We start from the raw sequence: 24,466 nt of genomic DNA, 5'->3' as shown, positions 1-24,466 counted from the left end.
TTGAGCATAGCGTCGCTTACGTGGGGGGTCTTGCGTCCTGGAGAGCAGGGCAAGCTCCCGCAAGAGCAGCTCGGTGTCGATGCGCGGCTGTTTCCTCCGGTGTCTCTTGCCGCGCCCCAGTTTGGGCCTGTTTGGTTTACGGACCCTCCGCAGCCCCACGGGCCTGGGCCTGACGGTGATAGAAGTCATAATGCAAAACCATGTATTTTGTCCTATTTATATATGTTTTCGAGTGTGATACATCACATCATGCCCGGTGTGCATGGTGACTGTGGCTTGGGCTTCTTTTAAAAATGTCCATGAAGCCGTCTCTTTTCGTGAACGAATTTTTCTGAGCCTCGTAGTTGCACCCCACGTCGACGTCCGAGTTCTGCACGTACGCGTAGCATGTGGTGCCGGCAGCACACTGCATCTTGACCCACTTGCCGAAGTTGCAGATGGCGAACGAGCCGTCTGGCGAACAGGCGATCTCCCCCTCGGTGGAGCACGAGTCAGGTGACCCGTTGAACAGGCCGTTGGCAAAGTTGGCATTTAGACACTGGGCTTTTTCCACTCCACTTAGCGACGAGCAGTCGGTGTATGCCGCGCTAGGCGTGGCGGTGGCAGAGCTCGTGCTGCTAGTGGTTCTGGTCAGAAGCGTGGTTGAAGGTGGGGTGGGTTGCAGTGTTAGCGTAGAGGTGGCGGTGACGGAGGACGAAGGAGCGGCTGAGCTTGCTGAAGCTGCAGAACTTGGCTCGGACGAGGCTGGGGTATTGCTCGAAACGAAGCTGGAAGAGCTGACAACACTTGAAGAGGTTGCAACACTCAAATAGCTGGAGACGCCTGAAGAGCTAGAGACAAAAGTGCCTTTTCCAGCAGAAGTGGAGGAGGCGGACGACATCACAGACGAAGAGCTTTCAGTATACGTGGTGGAAATCACCGTAGTGACGGAGACGGTGGCGTTGCTGCGCTGGGTGTCAGTTAAAATGTTCTTCATTGCCTCGGCGTAGTTTTCGCCGCCAACCTTGTTGCTGAAAGCCTGCGAGGCGTCCCAAAGCATAATGCCTCCGAGATTTGTGTTATCAATGCTCTCGAGCGCATTCCTCACCGTGTCGACGTCCACGTAACCGGTCGTAGCGGCCGAGCTGGACGCAGGCAGTCCCAAGTACAACTTAATGTCCTTGTTAGGAGACGTGTGGGCTGCAAAGTCGGCCCAGACATCCCAATTGAACTCTTTGTCGACGTTGCAATCGTTGTTGTAGAATTGGACAAAGGCAAAATCAACGTCGGCATTGGCAAGCAAGTCACCCGTGGAGGCATCAGGGTAAACACATTGAGGAGCAGCAGAAATGTAGTAGTCCTTAGAAGAGTCCTGGGTATAGTACTCTCTCAATTTTGTTGCGAGAGCCGCATAACCGGTAGAGTTGCGATTCTCAATATCAAAGTCGAAACCGTCAATAACGGCGTCGCCAAACGGACGCTCGTCGGCGCTTCCGCCTCCAAACATGTTCCAAAGAGTGCCGGCAAACCCTTCGGCAACTAAATCGGAACTGAATCCGTAGTTGCCGATGGCGCCTCCGAGCGAAAGCAGAACCTTTTTGCCAAGACTCTGACAAGTCTGAATGTCCTCCGCAATTTCGTCGCACTGCAAAAGTCCGTCAGAGAACTGGCCGCTGCAGCCAGTAACAAAGTTCAAAGTTGGAACAGTGTCTGCGTTGGAGAACGTGGTCATGAACGAGAGCAAGAATATATCGGCAGCATCGCTCTCGCAGTAAGTGGAGAGCCTCTCCTGGGTGCCGGCAGAGTTCTGGCCCCAATATAGAGCCACATTGGTTTTGGAAGCAGCATCAAAAGCCTGGGCGGTGGAAAACAGGAACAGGGCAGAAATCACCTGTTTCAAAACGAGTGTAGGGATCATAACGACTGAAGTGTAAAAGAGTGACTAAAGTGGGAGCGGTTGGGCCAGGTGTGGGCCAGAGCCCGCCTTTTATAACTTGAATGGCTTTCGAAACATTTCCTTTTTCGTACCGGAAAAATTCACAGAGCCCAGCCCCACAAAGGTCGTGTGCACGTTCCAGATGTGATCTCGCGGAAAAAAAAAAAACCTTATTTCTCGTCCACACCTCGCGCCAGCCGCATCGAGTACTTGTACACGCGGCTGCGTAGCTCGGCCGTGGTCTCGTCCGGGTCGTCCTTAAACAGCGGAGACCACATCTCGATTCCCTCTTCGAAGACCTCGAATCCGTACTCTTTGGCAAGCTCGAAGAATTTGAGGTCCGCGGCAAGCAGTTTAGGCCGATGCGGTGAGAATGGGACGAGCACACGGCCCGTCCGAGGCGTCACCAGCAGCTTGCAGCTCTGCAGGAGTTTTCTTTGTTCGGTGTGGTTGAAGATCACGTCACTCAGCAGGAGCACGTCGAACGTTTCGTGGCCTTCGGGAAGTTCCTGCATCAATTCTTCGACGCCGTTCCCCCATATGTAGCCCTTGGCTATGCAATTATGTAATCTATTTTGTTCGATATTATGTTGTATGTTCGATACGAGGTCTGGGTCTGGATAGTCTGTGGCGAGAACTTTCTTGGCACCCAATTTGGCGCACAGCAGGGACGGTAGCGCTCCGCCCGCTCCAAACTCGAGCACCGTGCGTCCGACCACCAGCTGCGGGTTATTCTCCAGCTGTCTGGCCAGCGATTTACATGCATTAGTGAGGATATGGCCGTACAACGGCGACGATCCCACCAGCGTCACCAGGATCACCTCTCCATTTTTCTGTGTGTACTCGATTGTGGTTTTTGGTTTTGGTGGCTCCTCCTCCGTGGCAAAAAGGCCGTCAAACAAGGACATGAGAATTAATTATTCAAAAAACTTAAAATAAGATAAAAATAAAATAAAAAATAATTTGATCAAATTACCAAAGTTACAGACGCTGGTGTCGACTGGTAAAGAACCTGCATACTTCGACCTATGTCAAAACAGATCTCGTTCTTCTCCGAATGGAGTTATCTGCTCATAGAACTGTAAGTCTCCTTCTTTGCGCCCTAACATTAGCCGTTTGGTGCCCTCTGTTGAGCCATTCCCTGCTCTGGATGCCATCACATGGAAATCTCTCATCTACAAAGCTCTCTCAAAGCTGCACGGTATAGCTGGGACTGCAGTGCAGTATGACATCCTCAAAATTCAGGACCAGCGCGTCTATATCAGGGTGCCCGCAGACGAGGCCCATCTTCTCTCCTCCGCCCTCACAGCCAGCGTGCCTGACCTCTCGCTCTTGGACGCTCCGCACTCAACGGCATTCTTCAACACGCTCGCCACCGGGCCCACCCTCATGGCCATCACTGGCCCTGACCGATTTTCCTGGTGCGAGGTGTAGTTGATTATGGCCTGTGGTTATGAACACAGAAAAAACTAACAAAGGCAAAGTCTTAAGTTTAAGCACTAACTACGAGCACTTTCGGTTTCAGTCTACGCCGGCCAAATACGCTCGAACTTGCTTGGGAGGACTATTGCCAGATCTTAGAATGAAGTGGTCAACGTTGCTGTTTCCTGTCCTGGCTCTTGCGGCTCTCGCTGGGGCTGCGGACTGGAAGCCAGCAATGTCGAGAAAAGAGTTCAGCGCGGGCTACGCCCTGACGTATTTTGACGACTCCCCTGTGGTGCTTATTATAGACGACGGCAGCCTGTACATATCGGAAGACAATGCCAAAAATTGGCAAAAGGTGGATCTCAAAAATTCTGCTGGACAAGAGGTTAATTTTACGAGTATTCACACCGTGGATTATGCCAAAGAGCTGGGATTTGCTCTTTCTACCTCCAAAACACAATTCTACACGCGCGATCGCGGAAAGACTTGGACTCCTTTTGAGGTCGATCACAGTGGCAGCCAGTTCAGCTTGGGACAGGTCCAGGTCAACTATGCCAACCACGATTACCTCCTTTTGAGTTTTGAGGACTGTTCTGCGGGCGCGCAGTTCTTGTTTGAGTGCAAAAAAACCTGGTTTTTCAGCGACGACGGGCTGAAGACGCCTCCCAAAAAGGTGGACTACGACGACTTGGACCACTGTCTTTTCGCCAAGAGCAACAAAGCGTTTACGGCAGGACCGGACGAAAAGATTCTATGTTCCAAAGTTGGCGGAGACCAGAGGAGTGCCGACAAAAAAGGCGGGCTTCTGACCACCAACGACTTCTTCAAGACCATATCTTCGCCTTCGGCAGAGTTCGACAAGATGAATCTTGTGAAGATTGAGGTGGTCCAGTCGTTCATTATTGCCACCGTGTCCGTTGACAAGTACACTCCTGATGCAGAGATTATACTATTTATTTCCAAGGACGGGGATACATTCAGACGGGCATATTTCGAGGACCAGCTCAAGTCGTGGATGTTTAGAATATTGCCGTCCACGCCACAATCGCTCTACATTGCCATACAGGGCCAGCGTCAGCCAAGAAACGCTGCACTGAATGCAGATTTGTACAAGTCGGACTCGTCAGGACTTTTCTTTGACAAGATTTACGAGAATTTTTTGGCGAACGCGCTGGGATTGTCGGACATCACGATGGTGCAGGAGGTGGAAGGAGTTATTTTATTGTTGAACCACGAAAACGCCGACCAGGATGGCGCCTCCCCGCTGGCTAAGTCCAGAATTTCGATAGATGACGGAAAGACATGGCAGTATCTCAAAACTACGGATGACGATGACTGCGACGGGGACTCCGAGTGTTCGCTCAATTTGATGTGGACTGCGATCAGAAACACAAACGGGAACTTCGTTACCGGCCCCACGCCTGGAATCCTCGTTGGAATAGGAAACACCGGAAAGTACCTGACGTATGACCTAAAGGAGCTCAAGACTTACGTTTCCAGAGACAACGGTCTGACTTGGAAGAAAGTTACTGACAAGTCTGCTATATTCACGTTCGCGGACCTCGGAAACATTATCGTCGCCATCCCGATCGACATGTCGCACCTGATGGACGCACGGCTGGACCCAAACACTCTTCCAAACTCGTTCTTGTACTCTCTTGACCAGGGAGACTCCTGGACAGAGGTTGACTTTGGTGACCATATACTGCCGCTCGATGTGTTCACGTCTCTGGACGGCAGCACGCAGCAGGTTCTCGTCACCGGAGAGGATTCCTCGTTTTCCAAGGTCATTCTGTACGCCATAGACTTTACGGGCGCGTTCGAGAGAACGTGTTCTGACGACGATTTTGAGGACTGGTACGCCAGAAAGCTCCCAGACAGCGACACTCCAGTCTGTGTTCTGGGACACAAGGAGAAGTTTAGAAGACGGAAGCAAAAGGCGGAGTGTTTTGTGAACCATCCGTATGAGGACCTGAAAGTTATAGAGGAGCCTTGCAAGTGCACGGTTGACGACACTGAATGCACATTTGGCTTCATCAAAGGCGAGAATGATATGTGTGAGCCGGTGTTGGAGGTGTTAGCTGCGAATCAGTGCGCCAACCAGAAGGGCAGCATCAAAATCACGACGAGGCAGATGATTCCGGGCGACACGTGCGATCCAAAGGGTGGTTACGAGATACAGAAAGATGACTTTACTTTCGATTGCGAGAAAGATCTACAGAACATGACGGCTCCTGTGAAGGTTACCCACATTCCACTGGGCGAGAGAGTCGCCGAGTATTTCTATCTCAACTACGACGCAGACGGTCTTCCGGACGAGACACTTTTTGTGATCACCGAGAGCAAGTCTCTGTACGTCTCTTTTGACGGCGGCTCCTCGTTTGGCAAGTTACTGGGCGGCCAACACATTGTCACAGGCGTGTACAGCAACCCTTACAAAGCAGACCATGTCTACATTTTGACCGAGGCGGACGCGCTCTTTTTCTCGCCCGACAGAGGAGTTTCGCTCTATGAGTGCACGCTGCCGGTCAGGGGTCGCGAGTTCGACAGACTCTCGCTGACATTTAACAAACACAATGCCTCAGAATTTATCGTGCGTGCTGAACGGAACTGTGCAAACCTGTTTTCCAGCAGCTGTGTGGTGGAGACGTATCACACGAAGAACTTCGGCGAATCTTTCGAGCGTCTGGTAGCCGATGCCAACACGTGCAATTACGTCGGCTCGCTGTTTGACGACAAAGAATACGCCGTCAACGAGACGCTGATAGTGTGCGACCAACTCACCGAGGACCGCCAGGCTCTGCGATTAATCTCCAGCACAGACTACTTCCGAAAGGACAGCAAAACGCTGTTCGACAAGATCGTAGGGTTTGCGCAGACAGGCAAGTTCCTCGTGGTAGCACGGCTGGACGACGACAACTCGCTGACGGCGTTTGTTTCTGCCGACGGCAAGGTTTTCGCCGAGGCCAAGTTCCCCAAGGACGTCATGGTCACCAGACAGACAGCGTACACAATTTTGGACGTCAACTCCGACCAGATATTCCTGCACGTGACCACGCACTCGGCCTGGCAGCGCGAGTTTGGCGCTCTATTGAAGTCTAACTATAATGGCACGCTGTATGTTCAGTCGCTGTCTCACGTGAACCGCAACGAGTTTGCGTTTGTGGACTTTGAGAGCGTGCAGAGCTTGGAGGGCATAGCTACGGTCAACGTTGTGGCCAACTACGACGCCGTGGTGCGTAACGGCGACGAAAAGGCCGTCAAGACCATGATCACCTACAACGACGGCGCTGAGTGGGACTATCTAGTTCCGCCGCCTGTGGACTCTGAAGGCAACAAGTACAAGTGCAGCGGCAAGAAGGAGTGCACGCTGAATTTGCATTCCTTTACCGAAAGAAACGATCCGTCCAGAGATACGTACTCGTCGGCTTCGGCTGTTGGATTGCTGTTTGGAGTTGGAAACGTCGGCACGGCACTGCTGCCGTACAGCTCGCCGGAAACGGCCACTTTCTTCTCGAACGACGCTGGAGCAACATGGAAAGAAGTCAAGAAGGGCAATTACATGTGGGAGTTTGGCGACCAGGGCACGATTCTTGTGCTGGTGAAGCAAGGACTCACAAATACGGTGTCGTACTCTCTTGACGAGGGCCAGACTTGGCAGGATTACCAGTTTGCAGAGTCTCCAGCGAACGTCTGGGACATTGCGACAGTCCCCTCGGACACGTCCCGCAAGTTCATCCTGCTGGCCAAGGACGATGCCGGCCGGGACGAGGTATACAGTCTGAACTTTGCCGGTCTCCAGCGGCGCCAGTGTGAGTTGGTGGTGAACGACCACAGCGAGCTGGCCGATTTCACGGACTACGAGTACTGGTTGCCTAAACACCCGTACCAGTCGGACAATTGTCTGTTTGGCCACGAGGCCAGGTATCCAAGGCGCAAGGCGTCGCAGTCGGACTGTTTTGTCGGTGCTGCGCCTCTGAACAAGCTGTACAAGAAGACCAAAAATTGCAAGTGCACGCGTCACGATTTTGAGTGCGACTATAACTTTGTGCTGGCCGCCGACGGCACGTGCCAGCTGATCAAGGGCCTCAAGCCGGAGGATCCAATAGAGTATTGCCAGCTAAACCAGGACCAGGTCGAGTACTGGGAGCCGACCGGATACAGGAAAATACCAATGAGTACCTGTGAGCAGGGACTAGAGCTGGACAAGTGGATTTCCCATCCATGTCCGGGCAAGAAGGAGCAGTACAGGGACAAGTACGGCTCGGGATTGCACGGGGCTGGTCTTTTCTGGGTGATTTTCGCGCCGATTGCCGCCTTTGTGGGAGCAGCCACCTTCGTCTACGACAGAGGAATCCGCCGTAATGGAGGCTTTGCGAGATTTGGAGAGATCCGTCTCGACGAGGACGAGGAATTGCACTTGATTGAGGAGACGCCTGTTGATCGCGCTGTGAACAAGGTCGTGAGGGGCGGTCTTGTGTTTGTGAGCGCCGTGGTGGCGTTGCAGCACCGGCTCTCGAGTTTCCTGAAAAACGGCCTTTTCTCGCGGTTCAGAAGGGGCGGCCTCGACAACTACGAACGGTTTGCGTCGTTCAGCGACCGCATCATCGACGACGAGGACGAGTCGCTGTTCGACGTGAACGCCAACGACGACGACGCGCGTGAGATCGACGACCTCGTTGACGAGGAGCGGTAGCCTGTGCGCTTATGTAATCGCACAAGAAAAATAGTCAAAATATAGAAGTTGTCAAAAGTTAATTAAAACTGTTTTATGATCCGCTCCTGTTTACCCGCTATTCGCCGCTACAGCACGTCGCCGATTCAGCGCCCGTCGGCCGCGTACTTCCAGCAGATGGGCCAGCAGCCAAACCCCAGCCAGAAAGAGGGAGAGTCCAAAGAGGAGAGCGAGCTCAAAAAGACCCTGACGAGACGGTCGTTGCGGATGACCATCTGGCAGATGTTTCTAATCACTTTGGCGGGATCGTCCGTGCTGAACATAATGAGAGAAAAGAATCACATAGAAGAGATGGACGACAACTACCAGCAGCGGTTCAAGAAGTTCGAGCACATCATTGCGGAGCTCAAGAAAGGGAACATGCGGGTCGAGGACGTGGAGAGCGAGCTGGCCGTTCTGAACGAGCGCTTTGAGTATTTCGGGCTTCCGAAGAGCGAGTTCACGGGAGTTCGCGGAACCAAGAAGCGCGCTCAGCAGAGCAAGGAGGACGTCGAGGTGAAGAGTTTCTTATGAAGCTACTAAATAATTTATGATAGTTATTTTAGCCGGATGCTAATGTACATAGGAACGTTTACAAGGCCCCGCATGCTATTTGTCGTTCTGATCGGCGGCCCTGTCGCTCCGTTCGCTTTGGGAAGTCTCCGACTGCGACTCGCCGTCCGCCTCTGTCTCCACGGGGACCGCCGTGGACGGGTCTTTGTATTCGCCCATCAGGCCCGGTATGTTTTTGATCAGTCCGTCGATCTTCGACAGGGCCTCTCCGGCTATGTCGAAGCTCTTGCTGTTGATTTTGAGGATCCAACGGTAGTCGAAAAGCTGCTGCTTGAAGCCGTTGGCTTCCTCTGTGGAGTCGCTGGTGACGTACAAAATGGTAGCAAAAATGCCGATCAGCGCGAAGTTGTTGACTGCTGCCGACTGCCAGAACGACTGGATGTGTTCGGGCTTGAGATTGCGTGTGAACTCGATCGACGCCGTCAGACGCGCCTGTGCGGCCGAGCGACAAACTCGCACCAGCTCTGGCTGGCACTCGTCTTTCTGGGCGTGGAGAGCGGAAATAATACGACGGTGCAAGGTGATTTCCGTCGCAAAGTATGCCAGTTGCAAGTAGCCATTTGAGTTGAACTTTCGCGGCTTGAGCGTGTTCATCTGCAGCGTTTCCGGCAGCGAGTGGTACCAGTTCCTGAGCTTCAGCTGTAGCGGCTTGGCCAGCTTCAACACCTCGTCGATCGTCGTCACCGTCTCCATGCTGTGCATGGTGTAGAACGCGTCCAGAATCTCGCTCAGAATCTGGCTCAGCGTGATCAGCTGCCGGAACAGCGCCTCTCCGTTCTCGTAGTCCGCAGAGCCGTCTTTCTGCTGGTCTGCGTCGCCCTTGTCGGGGAAGTCCTCGCTGGCTACCATTTGGACCTGCCAGTTCTTGCCCTCGATAATGTGGCTCGGCCGCGACTCCACGAGCGACGACCACTTGTCCTGGACGTACACGGCCCATGCGAGCCGCTTGCGCAGTCCTCGTTCCCAGCGCGGGAGCCTCCAGTTGGCACAGTCCAGTCCCAGTCCCAGCTCCTCTGCCAAAGCCACCACCTGCGAACACAGCAGCCAGTTATTGTCCTGCGACCCGCTCGAGCGGCACTGCAGCAGCAGCAGGCCCGCCTGCACGGCACTGAGCTTGGGCCGCTGGATAACGTCCGAGAACGTCTTGAGTGCAAACTTGTGCAGCGACACCACGTTGGGCTTGGGGAACTGCGACAGGTGCGGGTCGTAGTCCCACCATTGGATGGCCAGACAGTAGAGCGCGGCAAGCAGCGGGGCGCCAAACTCGCGGTGCGTGCGGGAGTACTTCTCCAGAACGACTTTTTTGTGCAGTATTGGAAACGACGGGTGAACGGTGCGGAAATACAGGTCGATGAGCTTCTGGCCGTGCGGCGCAACGTACCGCTCGACGCTGTCGACGTCCCATTCGGACTTTTCGTACAAATCCTCGGAGAAGTCGTCACGCAGCGTGAACTGGACATCGTTGGCGACTTTGCGGATCGAGTAGGCCTTGTTGAGCTGGAACTGGTCGATCTTGTCCAGCACAACGTTCTCGAGGAACAGCTTGTCGTAGATCGACGTGGGCCCCACGTAGAAGCTCGAGCGCGGGTACTGCAGGCTGAGCGTTTTCTTCAGCAGCGAGTGGCCCTGCATGGTGGCATAGTCCTTGATCGGCAGCGTTTCGCGCAGCGGCACGTTTGGCGGCGGCACGATGGACGGGTCCTCGAACTTGTGGCGTTTGGCGTCGTTTTCCGGGCTCGAGAACGAGCGTTTCGTGCCGCCCGTGCCGGCATCTATGAATGTGCACTTCATCCCTTTATTCTGGCACATCTTGCACGTGTTGGAGTCCGGCACCATCACGCACTTGATTTTGCGCCGCCTACAGTGGTCGCACGGCTTGACCTTGGTGCGTGGCTGCGGCGGCTCGCTTTTCGCGGGCACAGGATACGCGATAGGCATCGGCTGCATGGGGTAGGGCCCTGGCACGGCGCCCGAGTACTGGCCCATCAGGGCCTGCGGGTTCATGAACGGCGGCATGAACGGCATAAACTGGCCAGACCCGCTTGCAGAGCCCGGCGGCCCGCCAGGAGCCACAGAGGCGGCGCTTGCGCCAGCCGCCGGGCCATTATTTCCGTTCTCTGCCTTTATCCCTTGTTCCAGCATCATATTTTGGTACTGCTGGAGATGCATCACGTACTCGGCCGGCGACGCCGGCGTGATCACCGACCCCGCGTTGGCCGGCGACATCATGTTGGACTGTGACGTATGCACAAACGGCTGCTGTGTGCCCATGTCAAGCTGGAGATTGTTGTCTGTGTAGAAGTTGAACTCGCCGTTGTCGCGCCAGTTGGAGTACTCGTACGCAAATTGGCCGCTCGAGTTTGTGCCTGGCCCGGACCCAGACCCGGGGTCCATGTCTGCCACTTTATCCACAGCAGGATCCTGGTTTGACATACGAGTGTGTGGTTTGTTCTGATGATCGTCCGCAGTGGCCGGCTCTTTTTCCATGCAAATGGAAGACAGTCTCTGGGTGTGGGGAGTGTTCCGAGCTTGAATTAAAGAGGTAGCCCGTGCGAGACAGTGGCAAGATGAGTATTTTTGTCTTGTCACTATCGTACTGCTTTATTTTTTTCAGATATGAAGGTCGTGTGCGGCACACACGTATACCGCAAAGAGTGAAAAATATAAAAAATCAAACACAACTATGCTACTGGTCTGTGCTCGAAGGGCCCTCCCGACACTCTGCCGTCCGCGCGCCCGCTTCGGCGTGCGCCTGAACTCGGCCGACACGCCGTGGTATCTGCGCCAGACGCCACAGGCACCCGCCGTGCTCAACCAGACCCGGATCCCCGAGCTTCCTGCCAACTCGCCAGACACTCTGCAGCCGCTGCTGGAGTTTGTGGCGCAGAAGCTCGGAATGACCGACATTGAGGTGTTCGACCTGCGCGGCTCAGACGGCGAGCAGGCCTCCAACGAGGGCGCCCAGGAGGTCGCCGACTTCATGATCATAGCCACGGGCAAGAGCCCGAAGCATCTGCAAAAGGCCACCTTTGAGCTCAACTTCTACGTCAAGCACCAGCTTAAGAGCCTGTCGACGCACGAGGGGCTGCTCACGACGGGCCAACTGGCCAAGTTCCGGCGCAGGCTGCTCAAGAGAGGGAAGAAGGGCCCCAGCTATGCGATGAACGACTATGGCGCGGAACCCAACACCTGGGTGATGGTGGACTGCAAGAAGGACAACATCTTTGTGCACTTCATGACGTCCGAGAGACGCGCGGCCATGAATCTTGAGGCTCTGTGGGCCAAGGACAAGACAAAGTACGAAAACAAGCCGCAGGCAGTCGAGGACGATAGCATTTTTTCGGGCTTCAGGTTCATGCACACGATGCGAAAACCAACGACTGCTTTGCAAGTCCTCACGCAAATCTCCCAATTTTCTAGCAGCTCCGGCACAGAGACAGCGGCCCGTTTCGAGCAGCTGAAAGAGCAGCATCTCGCAGACCCTGCGAGCTGTCCATTGGACCGTCTGGAGAACCATCTCAAGTCCAAACAGGCCAACGGCCGACTCGTGACCGCCAGAGAAATATCCAAGCTGATCGAGGTCGTGCTGCAGTCGGCCGAGTTCCACGAAGGACTCGAAATAGACGCAGCGGTGTTCGAAAAACGATATGCTCGTATTTTTTCCATTATCGAGACGTTCAGCCCTGTGCTCACAGAAAAAGACGTACAGGAGCTGTTGCCCGTGCTGGTGGTCGCCGGGTCGCAGATCGATGCTGATGGCTTTGTCACGCTTGCCTCCACGGCACAGGACTCCGACGTCCACTTCAGATATTCTCCGATGGTCAACAGGCTGTACAATCTGTGCCACAAGCTATACCAAAAGCGTAGGGACGCTGCGTTCGTCACGAAAATGGACCTGTTGTTCCTCACCATCTTCGCCAACCGCGGAAACTGGGTTTATATGAAAAAAGTGCTCGAAGCGGCACTACAACGCGAAGACTTTGTTCCTGTCCAGGCTGCACTCAAGTTCCTGTCTATAAAGGGCACGCCAGCCCAATGTCTGGATTTTGTGGACAATTACCTTCCGTACCTGAAACTGTGGCCATCATTCGACGCCTCCGCGCACAAGAGCGAGCTGGACGCGGTTCTGGCCAAGGCCGGAAACTAATGTCTCATGACTTTATACCAACGATAATAGCATTTGATTGTGGTTCCCTCAAACCAAATATCGTAAAATGCGGACCCTAGATGCACGCGATCGCTCTCCTTGAGCCTGACGTTGAATACGGGCTTGAAACACGCCAAAGCCACCACTCGGTCGTGGTCGATCTCGACGAGCCTCAGCCGCGGAGAAATCTCGTTTAAGCGCGAAACCGTGACGGTTGGCAATCGCTCCTTCGAAAGCGGCTGGTCGTATCCCAAAACTGCGTTCCCAGAGTGTATATTTGTCAGATAATCGTTGAGCTGATCGGTCAGAACCCCGGAAAACGTGCCGCTGCGGCGCGCAGGGGCCCCTTCGTAACCGGGAGACCGATGTCGTAGACTGATCTGGCGCGTGATCTCGTCAATGCTGGATTTCGTGCGTGTTTGTGTCTCCTTGTGAACATACGATCTGGTGAGGCTTGCCACGTTGATCGTGCGATTGGCGTTTTTGGAAGGCCGCACCATCAGCTGGTTGGGTTTCAACACACGAGCCGGCCGCCTGTTGAGACTCAACTTGCCGGTAATTTCGCTCAATGGCATTCGCTTACCCCCTCGATCCATTGTTTATATTAGATTTTATTTTTTTCACTCACTCAATATATAAATTTAATGTTTATGCCTTGTTTCCCAAAGCAACCACACCTGGCAACTCCTTACCCTCCAGAAGCTCCAGAGAAGCACCTCCACCAGTAGAAACGTGAGACAGCTTGTCTGCTCCACCAAACTTCTTGGCAACTGTGGCAGTGTCACCACCTCCAATGATGACGGTGTTTCCAGCCTGGGCACTCTTGACGCAAGCCTCCAGCATGGACTTGGTTCCATTGGCAAACTTCTCGAATTCAAAGACACCTGGTGGTCCGTTCCAGACAATGGTCTTGGCCTTGGCAATGGCGTCAGCGTAAAGCTTGCTGGACTTCTCGCCAGCGTCCAGTCCCTGCCAGTCGTCAGGAATACCTTCCTCCAAAGTAGCGTATCCGGTCTTGGCGTCTGGAGAGAAGCTGTCGGCGGTGACAAAGTCAACAGGAAGAATGACCTCGACGCCATTCTTCTTTGCCTTCTCGACCAGTTTAGGAACAATCTCTGCACCGTCCTTGTCAAATAGAGACTTTCCGATCTTCATGTTGTTGATGATCTTGTTGAAAGTGAAGGCCATACCACCACCAATGATCAGCATGTCGACCTTGTCGAGCAAGTTGTCGATCAATTGGATCTTATCGGACACCTTGGCACCGCCCAAAATGGCCAGGAATGGTCTGACTGGGTTTTCCAGAGCCTTAGAAAAGTACTCCAGCTCCTTGGCCATCAGGAAACCAGCAGCCCTTTCGTTCAGCTCAAAGCCAACCATGGACGAGTGAGCTCTGTGGGCGGTACCAAAAGCGTCGTTGACGTAGACGTCAGCCAAGGCGGTCAAATGCTTTCTGAACTTCTCAACGTCCTCCTTCGAAGCCTTGACCTTTCCTTCTGGCGTCTTCTTCGAACCCTCCTCCTCAATGTGGAATCTCAAGTTCTCCAGAAGAATGACAGCGCCGTCGGTGGCACCGTTGACAGCAGACTCGACCTCAGGTCCAACACAGTCTGGCAAGAAAGTGACCTTCTTACCCAGCAAAGACTCCAATTCGCCTGCAACTGGCTTCAAAGTGAATTTCTTGTTGACTTCACCGTTTGGTCTGCCCAAGTGGGAGGCCAAAACGACAACCTTTGGCTTCTGATCCAAGACGTACTTGATGGTTGGCAAAGCAGCAACAATTCTCTGGTTGTTGGTGATCTTGTCCCCATCAAGAGGAACATTGAAGTCCACTCTGATGAACACTCTTTTACCTGTGAATTGGAGGTCCTTGACGGATAGCTTGTTAGCAAGAGACATTATTTTGTAGAATATTCGAAACGATGTTTTCCGAAACTTTTAGGGAGTCATGACACTATTTATACAAGGTGGTGGCAGCACGTCTCTTCTCCGAAGCGGTGCAAGGGTGTTTTCCGGAACAGCCGCAAGAGATCGAGACGTGCGCGGACGGCAGTGGCCGGGGCCTTAGGCTTCCTGCTGGCGACTCGGTCTACGCCTCGCTTGGTTCAATGGACACGAAACCGTCCATGGACGCCCGAAACGCTTGCTTTCCAGCAGCACGAATTAATTCGAGCAAATCTGGTGATTGCGTATCTCGGAAATTAGACGGGCAGGCGGGCTTGCACAACCACACGGTTAATAAATAAATAGAATAAATAAGGTGATTCACGCAATGCCAATTTAACCAGCATTGGCAGACCGCTATTTCGACGGGTCGTTGCGTTGGTAGCCCAAAAATCCCTGTGCGCGACTCTCCGGCAGCAGATCCAGGTATCTGTTGGCGAGGTTGCGGCACTCCTCGTGTGCGTTGGGGCCGTTGACTCTGAAGCAGTTCTCCAGAGCCTTTCTGACGATCTTGAGCACCTCCACTTTGATGAACTGCTCTCTCATAAGCGACTCCTGCGCCTTCTTCAGCTCTAGCGGGTCGCGGTAGTCGATATCGTCGAATGAGACGTCTGGGCTTTTTTTGAACGGTTTGACTGGCATTAGATCGTGGCCGATGATGACTTACCTGCCATATTTGAGGGGTAAAAGTAGATATTCCCTAAAATATTTGATTGCACTCGTTCTGTGCAAGGGTGTACGTCTTTTTCTCGATCCAGGAGCATTTTTGTTTTTCTGTTCAAGTGTCCAACTTTGTTTTGCAATGGCCAGCTCGTCTACTGCCCAGCCGTTGTTGAGCTTCAACGCGCAGTGCATTGCTATAGCTCACACGGTGTGCTCCTTGGCCGCCTTTTTGGCAGCTCTAGGTGTTGGTTATTGGCTCCATTTCTACAAGATCGTCCAGAACGAGCACTACGGTTACCCCGATGAGTGGTTCCCAAGCGTGTCTGCCACCATCGGAGACCGGTACCCAGAGCGGTCTGTGTTCCAGATCCTGATTGCTCTCACGTCTGGGCCGAGGTTTCTGCTGCTTTTCATCAGCTACATTGTGCTCTACAGACAGAACTCGATCTACCCGATGCTGGGCCTTTTGACTGGTGTGATCCGAACTGTCACTTGTGGAGGATGGGTCTACATCACCTCCACTGACGACCACGATTTCCACGATATCTTCATGATCTCGTACATCATTCTAACCATTCCCTGGGACATGGCTGTCACCAAGCTGTCACCGGCCGGCTCCAAGATCAGAAGAAACAGAAAGTATACGGCATATGCCTTTTTCTTCATGCTTGTGCCGCTAATCTATCTTTTTATCCAGCACAAGGTGCACAAGGTTCCAGGAGCATACTCCTACTACGCGTACTGCGAGTGGTCGCTAATTCTTCTGGATATCGGATTCGACGCCTGGTCGATCTGCGACTTCAGAGACCTCACCATCGAGGTTGTTTCCACCTCCAAAGATGCCACTATGTTCTCCACGAGCTTCAAAACATCCACGATCTCTGCCAAGGAGCAAAAACTGCTTGCTAAACCTACCCAGCAAGGTGCCTCTCTTTTTCAGCTCACAGTTGACGTGATCAACGCGTTTATTTTCTGGTCCATGTACTCATCTTTGTTCCTGTTGATCTGGTACTTTCCTCTGTGGCACATGGGTATTTCGGGCTACGAAGCTGCCTGTCTGACCCTGCTTTCTCCTATTCTTCTCTCTGTCCCGGGTATTTCAAAACTGGTGGCTGCTTATCCTCAGATCATTAAGGCGGTTTCGTGTGTTCTTGGCGTGGGCTCCTACTTGGTCGCTGACCCAGCTTCGAGACTGCTTAGTACCGCTGCTGGCATCGGTCTGGCCACCATATCACTGAGTTGCGACATCTGGACGCTCGGGAACCAAAAAGACACGCTGGCCATCAAAACTTACGCATCCACCTTCGTGCTAGGCCTCATATTGTCAGCCATTGCAAAATTCGCATTTTGGACTAACAACCCGATATGGCCAATCATGAACAAGGACACTGGAGGCTGGAACTTGACGGGTCTGGTTGTGGGTGTGGTCTCTGCACTTTTCACCAAACTGCCTAATGCTGCTCCACTCTCCGAGAAGGAAACGGGAGCAAAAAAACCCTCCTTCTTGCTCACCGCAATGGGTTTCGGCTCGCTGATTTACTCCATGAGCGCTATGCTCACAGATTCCTCTACCATCATTCTCTGGAACTGGGAAGGCTATCCTATACGCGGGCCTATCCCTGTTCCCCATGGAGCTCTCACCCTGATCACCATGTGTGCAGGTATTTTCTTTGGACTCTACAAAAATAATAGCTACAAGAAAGTCACGTACGCCGGTGTGCTTGGCGCCGTCGTGCTGTACGTGTTCAATGGATGGCTCGGTTATATTGGAGGAATGGGATACGCATTCTGGTTGTGCTACATAACTCCGTTGTGTTTCCACCATGTCTCGAAGCACACCTCTCTGGGATCCATTTTCTGCGTTTCTTTCCTCTTCACCATCATTCTCTCGCTGATGCATGTTTGGGTTGTCGCTTATGCCTTTGTTCCTGGCGGACCGTTGTTGCGTGAAAGGTCTGACATTGTTCTAGGGCTGTCCGTCCTGATGATTGTTGGGCTGGTGTACGACTACCAGCCGCTTGAGATCAACAGCAAACAGCTGCGCTCTGTTTTGAGAAAACTGACCAACCACCTGGTGCTGCTGACGTTGCTCTCGTGCTGGATTGCGTTCGCTCGCTCCCAGTTCGAGAAACCAAAGCCGTACCACCCGAAGTCGAGACTTATGACAGCAGGTATCTGGACCATCCATTTTGGTCTCGACAACGATATGTGGGCGTCCGAGCACCGTATGCGCGATTTGATCAAAGATCTCGAGCTGGACGTCGTTGGTTTGCTCGAGTCTGACACCCAGAGAATTATTATGGGCAACAGAGACCTGACTCAGAGACTCGCAGAGGAGCTGGAGATGTACGTCGACTTTGGGCCAGGACCCAACAAACATACGTGGGGAGCTGCTTTGCTGTCCAAGTTCCCCATTCTAAACTCCACCCACCACTTGCTCCCGTCGCCAGTTGGTGAGCTGGCTCCGGCCATCCATGCTACGTTGGACTGCTACGGCGAACTCATCGACGTGGTGGTGTTCCATTCCGGGCAGGAGGAGGATGTTGAGGACCGCAGATTGCAGAGTCTTGCTGTGGCGGACATCATGGGCAGCTCGGAGCGGCCAATGGTTCTGCTGAGCTACCTCGTGACAGATCCGCTCAAAGGCAACTACAACACCTACGTGAGCGAAAAATCAGGCATGCACGACATCGACGCGACCGACGACGATCGTTGGTGCGAGTACATTCTGTACAAGAAGATGAGACGCACAGGCTATGCCCGAATCAGTAGGGGCACCATCACAGACACAGAGGTGCAGGCCGGCAAGTTTGTGATACCCGTGAATGGACACTACGACGAGACGTACTCGCAGAAGCGAATCGACGAGAAGGACGTGCCACCAGACATGAGGTTTCCGTCAATATTCTACGGCGACGGTGTCCGCGAACACCGGTTCCATGTGTTTGACGAGCCAAGATATTTTACATAGATTAAATTGGTGAACAAAAAATTAATGGAAAAATTAGAAGTTGGAAAAACCGTTGCATTTTATTTCCTGGCTGTGCCCAGGCCATAAACCAGCCATCCGCGTATATAACGCAGTGATGAACAGGCTTTGCGTCCATTTCTACCATGATTGAGGTTGACCCTACAAACAATTCTGACTCCAGCTACGATACTGTGGCATCAGAAATGCTCATCGACAACCAGAGAGCGCTGATCAGCGACACCCAGAGTGTCAGCTCCTCAAGGTACGACCAGTCGGTCCATGCTATGCACACACACAGAAAAACCATGTCCAGTGCCACCACGGTTTTTGATAACCCGTATCTGCGCTACAGATCCTCCATGCGCTCCAGCAACCGTGTCACGTTGACTTCTACGAGTGAAGTTGACGGTTCGCAGCATATTCGCAACAGCCAGGTGCTCCCGCAGCTCAGGGAGGGCTACGAGAGCGCGGCATCCAGCCACTCAAATATCGCTCTAAACAAGTCGCTCCCGTCTTCTGAGAACGCGGTAGCCCCGTTTGAGCCGTCCAGACAGCCGTCTTTGCACCGGCAGCTGACCACCCGAACAGCCAACTCCACGGGCACTCTTAAGAGATCTAACGCCATCAAGCGCAAGGTCGGCTGGCTCACAATGCTCCGACAGCTGATCCGCAAATGCAAGAGACACGCTGCCCAGAAATGGCGGACCATTCGTCAACGGCGGGTCTTTGGAGGCCGCAAGAAGCTCAGAAAACCCGAGCCTACTGCGGTCTCCTTGCCAACTGCCCGTCCAGAGGCCCCACCGCTAAACCGCACAAACACTGTCCAGAAGCTGTCTCGCGCGTCCAGCACCACCAAGTCGCAAAGAGAGGCTAAAATGGACAGGCTTATCAGAAAAAGCAAGGAGAACCTGATCGATCCGGGCCACGAGGACCTCGTCGCGCTGTGGACGAGCTATCTCAGGTCGACCGTTGCCAAGCGCATCCAGCTCAAGCTCGACATCACACAGCTGGCCAAGCCAGCACACGCACGCCGGGCAAGCCTGCTCGACTCGATCCTGTCTGATTACGTCAGCACGGGCGACAGCGACGGCAACAGCATGGCCTCCGAGTGGAGCTCGATCTCGACGGCCGAGTCTTCCGCGATGGACGAGCGCGAAATGGCCGACTACATCGGGCGCAAGGACAGCATATTCAGCAGCGAGTCGCCCACGCCAATCATTGTGAGGCAAAACAGTGTTGCGTTTTCGTTTGCGCCCTCGGTGTTGAGTAGGCCCGAAATTTCGGGCCGAGGAGAAATTTTTAGTACATAAAAGAAAGGGTCCCTGATTTTATGTCTACGATTATCAACATGGGCATATTATACTCTATCGCAAACGGCTTTTCGCTGGGGTTCTTCGTCAAAGTGCGCAAGATGCTTGTTTCAGAAGATGCTGACGTCGAAATACTGCGTCCTGCCTCCGAGCAGGCGAGTCCTCAAAGTCAAAGAGGGACCTTTTTTTGTCCCCATGATTCGTATTAACCCTGTGCAGAAATTGCGTGCTAAACCCTTCCCGGCAACGGATGCGCGTATTGAATTGCCAGAAAACGGTCTGTCGTCTTCAATCGAAGGCAGCAACATAGCAGATGTGCAAAGCTACTTTCCGAGTCAGTTGAACTCTTCAGTGCAGGCCATGACGTTGCCGGAGATATCCAGAACTGTTTCCGATATCTCCAACCAGTCTAGTCGCGCCGAAACTTCGGAGTCCATCGCTGCGTTCCAGATCGTGCTTGACGACCATGTTATGCCGGGAACGGTAACACGCTAGCTGCTACGAAATTCAATGTTTAGGTGCTTTTATAGAAAACCAAAATGAATTCGTTATTAATGTAATGTACACGCTGAACATTCGGTCATTGAGCGAACTCATCATCGGCGACGTCCTCAACGGTAGGCGAGTAAGTCTTTGGGGCGAGGCTCGTGTGGCGCTCCATGGTGGTATAGTTCTTCTTCAGGTCTGCCGTTGGGCGACTGATTTCCTTCGGCACGCCGTGCGCCACTGGCTCGCTTGGCATACTTGGCTCGACCACTGTCTGCCTCCGCTCGTCCTGCGGCGTCTCGATAGGAATGCGTTTCACGTGCTCCGGCTGCTCTGGCTCCGCGAAGCTCTCTGTGTGCTTCTTTTGACAACGGCTGTGTCTTCCTGTGCAAACAAAAACAGGCGACGCCGTGAACGAGTCGTCGAATGTGTTGAAGGTGATTCTGATGGATCTCCTCTTAGGAATGGCTACCAGCAGGGCGCCGTTCACCATGCGCATATCTATATCCCGTCTCAAGTCTGCGTCGTCGGGCAGGTCGAAAACTTTGTAGAAGTCGTCCTTGTCACAGCTCACAAGCAGCTTTCTGCCACGGACCTCAAACTCGTATTCCTCGAAAAACGGTCTCTGACACGTCTGTTCGAACACCAGAAAATAGTTGTCGTCGTCCTCAAGTCTGTGGATGGCGGGCGCCACGCGACGCTGAACACTGAACACACGGCAGTTGGAGTAGTCGCAATATGGTGGAGAAATCAGAAGCATAGATAAGAAGAATGTCGATTGAAGGCGTCAGGCACAGGGCTTTATACTAAACGAGCACAGCCAAGATCTTGACCCAGATTTTTCTGGAATAAAAACAGGATAACACTTATCTAGAAAAATCTATGAATTTGTAATCAAACTACAATATCCACGAGAGCGCCTTGTCGTACCATTTGTCGCTCTGGGTATCTTTCTCTAGCGCAATGGCCTTCTCGTGGGCTTCGACCTCTTCCAAGCCCGACACCAGGTCGACGTCCTTTGATCTGATGAATTTGGTGCGTCTGAAAAGCTTCCAGAAAACAAACAGTCCGATGTTGACAAAGATCATCAGGTAGTAGAAGAGGAAGTCGGACACTTGCCACCAGCCAGGCAGGAAGACGGTGTATCCGATGACAAAGATTTGGATCCATACGAAGAACGTGACAATATAGATCGAGTACGGCTGGAACCATGATCTGTATGGCAGGGCGCGTCTGTCGAAGCCCTGTGCTTTCAGAGCCCTATAGAAGCCGATGTAGGTGATGGTCATCCAGCCGTAGTTGATGAGTTGCCCGCCGGTGCAGAGATTGACGATCCAGTTGAGCACAACAGAAGAATTTTTTCCAAGTTGCAAGAGAGACAAGAGAGCGAAAACAGTGGTGATGGCAACAGAGAAAATAGGGATTCCGTTGCCGTTGCACAAGCAAAGGAACCGTGGAGCAAATCCTCGCTTCGCGAGAGAATAGAGTTGACGAGATGCGCAGTAATAGTATGAGTTGCCGGCAGAGAATGCACTGAGGATGATCACAACGTTGATGATATGCGGTAGAATCCGAATGTTGAGGTTTTGAATGGCGATGACGTATGGCGATGCGGAAGCGTCGGTTTTTCCGGTGGTAACAGATGCGATCAGTTGCGGGTTGTTGCAGGCGACCAGAATGCCGACAGACAGCGATCCCCCGACGTAGAAGATGGCCAGTCTGTAAATGACTGTCTTGAAAGCTGTCCTCATGGTCTTGCGTGGGTTAGTGGCCTCTCCGGCAACCATGGAGAGATATTCTGGTCCAACACACACAAAGCCTGCTTTGGCCCAGGCTGCGAGCCATCCTTCAAATTTTCCAAGGGATCCGGTCGTGACGTACTCTGCAAACGGTGAAATGTTGAAATTCCGGAAGCCGAACACGTCGTGCTGAGGGTTTCCTCCCACCATCACGATAAATGTGAAAAGCAGCAGGCCAGCCGCCAATATCAGCTTGGTGATCGAGAGAATAAACTCGCTTTCTCCGAACCATCTCACAGTCCAAATGTTGAATGCAATGTAAAGCACAATTTGAATAGCAAAGGCAATGCCTGGGGAATAGTCGCTTCTCCAGAAATGCACCATCGTGTTGCAGGCTGTGATCTCAAATGGGATGTAAAATGCCTCCACAAGGAAGAAGTTCCATCCGCTTGCAAACTCGGCGGCCTCGTCCACTGCACGTCCTGCCATTTCGATGAATGGAGATGCTGTCGGCAAATAGCACACGATTTCCCCGATGGCCGTTGTTAGCATCAAAATAATGACAGTCCAGAAAGTGAAGGCAATAAGAAGAGAGGCAGGACCTCCACGGACCAGTCCGGTTCCGATCGTGACAAACAAACCTGTTCCAATGGATCCTCCGATGGCTATGAGCTGCACATGTCTCGGTTTCAGTTTTCTCTGAGGTAAGTAGTTATCGGTAGCAGAGAAAAAAGCTTTGCTGGTGGAGTCGGACGACGTCTGAGAAGACAGGTCCCTGAACTCAGTCGTATCCTTGGTAGAGAGAGTTTTCTCCATAATGATCGTACGACAAAAAAAAACTCTTTTTAGGCTACCCTTCAGCCTTTAAAAGAAAAGGCTTGAAAGTGTAATGCATATTTTCAATAACAGAATTTTACTTCGTAAGACGTAATTGTGCATATTCATGAAAAAAATCAAGAAAAAAAAAAAAAACTTCGCCTATTTTGATTTTTATCAACTGTACAGAAATGATGCGTTCGAATATAGATCCAGCATCGGGTTTTCTCCACTTTTAGTAGTCGTGACCTCTGTATCTGCCCACACGCTCAGAAAATCTGCGTGGGTGCTGGTGTTGCATAGCTTTCCAACCACCAACCTGTACAGTTCGCTCATCACGTCAAAATTAGTAGGGAACATGATGTCAAAATACCCCTGGTTCACCATGTAGCTGTCGACATTGACCATCCTGTCTTTGTGCATCGTCTGGACCAGCGGCGAACAGTAGCCCGGAACAGTGTTGTCAAAAGTCGAAAAATCGGACGACACCAGCTGGTGGTTGGGGAAGTATTTTTTTAGTATCTCAAATAGTTTTAGTAGTCTGGTTGGCACAAATTCAGGATCCGACAAATTATTTCTCAGGGGGTAGAATGCATTTTTGAGTTGTTGCAACAGCCTGTGCTGGTTTAGAGGATGGTTTTTCAACGATGACACTGTGCATTTGCTCTGTTCGCGCAGATTCAAAAAATGCTTGGTCCATGGGTTCAGTTCAGGGGAAAACACCTCCTTGAAGTCGTTGTTCTCATCGATCAACACGTATCCCTGATACGGCTGGTGGGTGTTAATATCGTAGCGAACCACGTCGTGCGCCAAATTGTCAAACACTTCGAGCGCCACAACAAAACACGGCTCGATGACAGGCTTGTTCCAGTCGAGCACCGATTGGTTGATGAGATGCACCTTGTGGCTATGTTTACTCTTGTTCTTAATTTGCTTGTCGAACAAACGCGAGGATATCTCCACAATGTTGTATCTTGTACGCTCGTAGACCTCTGGCTGTGTTCTCTGTATAAAATCTAGAATGTTGGTCATGAGCGTTCCATTTCCTCCTCCTATTTCGTAGATGGTCAGATCGTTGTATGGGTACTGGTTCAGCTTGTAGTTGACCAGCAAATATCTCGCCAGCGCCTCGCCGTAGTACGGCTGGAATAGCTCTGTGGGAGTGTGCCACAATTGCAGCGACGGCTTCGTCAATTGGAAGTGATTCTCCTTGCTCTGTTTCAGAACGGGCACCATTTTTTGGTCGTATTGATCATACGCGGAAATCCATTTTTGCATGAACTCGTCCTGACCACTGAGTTCTTTGTACACGATAGGCTCGTCATGCTGGAAAATCGTGGCCTGTTTCGCAAAATAGCCGTAGGACGGGTTGTACAACGAGTCCTCGATGAAGTCGGAAGAGAGCATTTTGACGTTCGAGGGTCTTTTCGTCCGCTTCTCGAGTCTCTTCGCAGTCATCATCGGATATTTCTGGAACATCTGCAGGTTTTTCTGCCAGTCAAAACCTTCAATGTCTCCCATCTCCAGAATGTATCGAATGATGTTAGAATGACTATCAGACAACGCAGGATGCTCTTTCGACGGCAATCGGTATTGTATGCTGGTGGGCAAGATGGAGTAATCATGTATGAAAGACGATTTCGCAGTGCTGAGCAGCCGTTTTGTATTTTTTATTCGGATCATGGCACTATACGATCGTCGTCCCCTCTTTATTTGTCTGGCTGAGATAATCATAAGAATAAATTGAAATGTATTTTTGAAAA

General features: G+C 52.3%; 15 protein-coding genes across 15 annotated transcripts; 6 read left to right on the top strand and 9 right to left on the bottom strand.

Moving 5' to 3' along the window:
• Positions 1-247: 247 nt before the first annotated feature.
• KL911_002059 (uncharacterized protein) lies at positions 248-1,897 on the bottom strand (the record flags this gene model as incomplete). The annotated part of the gene is made up of 1 exon (XM_043197086.1): positions 248-1,897. The coding sequence occupies one exon, from the start codon at positions 1,895-1,897 to the stop codon at positions 248-250; it is 1,650 nt and encodes a 549-aa protein (XP_043055064.1).
• A 188-nt stretch (positions 1,898-2,085) lies between these two features.
• KL911_002058 (uncharacterized protein) lies at positions 2,086-2,823 on the bottom strand (the record flags this gene model as incomplete). Its single annotated transcript, XM_043197085.1, has 1 exon — positions 2,086-2,823. One exon carries the CDS (start codon positions 2,821-2,823, stop codon positions 2,086-2,088), a length of 738 nt encoding a protein of 245 aa, XP_043055063.1.
• Positions 2,824-3,368: 545 nt separating this feature from the next.
• Positions 3,369-8,036, top strand: KL911_002057 (uncharacterized protein; the record flags this gene model as incomplete). Its single annotated transcript, XM_043197084.1, has 1 exon — positions 3,369-8,036. One exon carries the CDS (start codon positions 3,369-3,371, stop codon positions 8,034-8,036), a length of 4,668 nt encoding a protein of 1,555 aa, XP_043055062.1.
• A 75-nt stretch (positions 8,037-8,111) lies between these two features.
• KL911_002056 (uncharacterized protein) lies at positions 8,112-8,588 on the top strand (the record flags this gene model as incomplete). The annotated part of the gene is made up of 1 exon (XM_043197083.1): positions 8,112-8,588. One exon carries the CDS (start codon positions 8,112-8,114, stop codon positions 8,586-8,588), a length of 477 nt encoding a protein of 158 aa, XP_043055061.1.
• Positions 8,589-8,663: 75 nt separating this feature from the next.
• On the bottom strand, positions 8,664-11,114 carry KL911_002055 (uncharacterized protein; the record flags this gene model as incomplete). The annotated part of the gene is made up of 1 exon (XM_043197082.1): positions 8,664-11,114. One exon carries the CDS (start codon positions 11,112-11,114, stop codon positions 8,664-8,666), a length of 2,451 nt encoding a protein of 816 aa, XP_043055060.1.
• Positions 11,115-11,310: 196 nt separating this feature from the next.
• On the top strand, positions 11,311-12,774 carry KL911_002054 (uncharacterized protein; the record flags this gene model as incomplete). Its single annotated transcript, XM_043197081.1, has 2 exons — positions 11,311-11,319; positions 11,416-12,774. 2 exons carry the CDS (start codon positions 11,311-11,313, stop codon positions 12,772-12,774), a joined length of 1,368 nt encoding a protein of 455 aa, XP_043055059.1.
• A 48-nt stretch (positions 12,775-12,822) lies between these two features.
• Positions 12,823-13,370, bottom strand: KL911_002053 (uncharacterized protein; the record flags this gene model as incomplete). Its single annotated transcript, XM_043197080.1, has 2 exons — positions 12,823-13,070; positions 13,130-13,370. 2 exons carry the CDS (start codon positions 13,368-13,370, stop codon positions 12,823-12,825), a joined length of 489 nt encoding a protein of 162 aa, XP_043055058.1.
• A 52-nt stretch (positions 13,371-13,422) lies between these two features.
• On the bottom strand, positions 13,423-14,673 carry KL911_002052 (uncharacterized protein; the record flags this gene model as incomplete). The annotated part of the gene is made up of 1 exon (XM_043197079.1): positions 13,423-14,673. One exon carries the CDS (start codon positions 14,671-14,673, stop codon positions 13,423-13,425), a length of 1,251 nt encoding a protein of 416 aa, XP_043055057.1.
• A 165-nt stretch (positions 14,674-14,838) lies between these two features.
• Positions 14,839-15,360, bottom strand: KL911_002051 (uncharacterized protein; the record flags this gene model as incomplete). Its single annotated transcript, XM_043197078.1, has 2 exons — positions 14,839-14,863; positions 15,086-15,360. The coding sequence occupies 2 exons, from the start codon at positions 15,358-15,360 to the stop codon at positions 14,839-14,841; spliced, it is 300 nt and encodes a 99-aa protein (XP_043055056.1).
• Positions 15,361-15,520: 160 nt separating this feature from the next.
• Positions 15,521-18,352, top strand: KL911_002050 (uncharacterized protein; the record flags this gene model as incomplete). Its single annotated transcript, XM_043197077.1, has 1 exon — positions 15,521-18,352. One exon carries the CDS (start codon positions 15,521-15,523, stop codon positions 18,350-18,352), a length of 2,832 nt encoding a protein of 943 aa, XP_043055055.1.
• A 143-nt stretch (positions 18,353-18,495) lies between these two features.
• Positions 18,496-19,662, top strand: KL911_002049 (uncharacterized protein; the record flags this gene model as incomplete). Its single annotated transcript, XM_043197075.1, has 1 exon — positions 18,496-19,662. One exon carries the CDS (start codon positions 18,496-18,498, stop codon positions 19,660-19,662), a length of 1,167 nt encoding a protein of 388 aa, XP_043055054.1.
• Positions 19,663-19,779: 117 nt separating this feature from the next.
• On the top strand, positions 19,780-20,157 carry KL911_002048 (uncharacterized protein; the record flags this gene model as incomplete). Its single annotated transcript, XM_043197074.1, has 1 exon — positions 19,780-20,157. The coding sequence occupies one exon, from the start codon at positions 19,780-19,782 to the stop codon at positions 20,155-20,157; it is 378 nt and encodes a 125-aa protein (XP_043055053.1).
• Positions 20,158-20,242: 85 nt separating this feature from the next.
• Positions 20,243-20,908, bottom strand: KL911_002047 (uncharacterized protein; the record flags this gene model as incomplete). Its single annotated transcript, XM_043197073.1, has 1 exon — positions 20,243-20,908. The coding sequence occupies one exon, from the start codon at positions 20,906-20,908 to the stop codon at positions 20,243-20,245; it is 666 nt and encodes a 221-aa protein (XP_043055052.1).
• A 139-nt stretch (positions 20,909-21,047) lies between these two features.
• On the bottom strand, positions 21,048-22,703 carry KL911_002046 (uncharacterized protein; the record flags this gene model as incomplete). Its single annotated transcript, XM_043197072.1, has 1 exon — positions 21,048-22,703. The coding sequence occupies one exon, from the start codon at positions 22,701-22,703 to the stop codon at positions 21,048-21,050; it is 1,656 nt and encodes a 551-aa protein (XP_043055051.1).
• A 177-nt stretch (positions 22,704-22,880) lies between these two features.
• KL911_002045 (uncharacterized protein) lies at positions 22,881-24,437 on the bottom strand (the record flags this gene model as incomplete). The annotated part of the gene is made up of 1 exon (XM_043197071.1): positions 22,881-24,437. One exon carries the CDS (start codon positions 24,435-24,437, stop codon positions 22,881-22,883), a length of 1,557 nt encoding a protein of 518 aa, XP_043055050.1.
• Positions 24,438-24,466: the final 29 nt, after the last annotated feature.

Source organism: Ogataea haglerorum (genome assembly GCF_019207285.1).
Source record: "Ogataea haglerorum isolate 81-453-3 chromosome Unknown 81-453-3_NODE_5_length_632335_cov_97.011461, whole genome shotgun sequence".
NCBI classification, from domain to species: domain Eukaryota; kingdom Fungi; phylum Ascomycota; class Pichiomycetes; order Pichiales; family Pichiaceae; genus Ogataea; species Ogataea haglerorum.
This window is presented reverse-complemented; position numbering and strand designations above follow the sequence as displayed.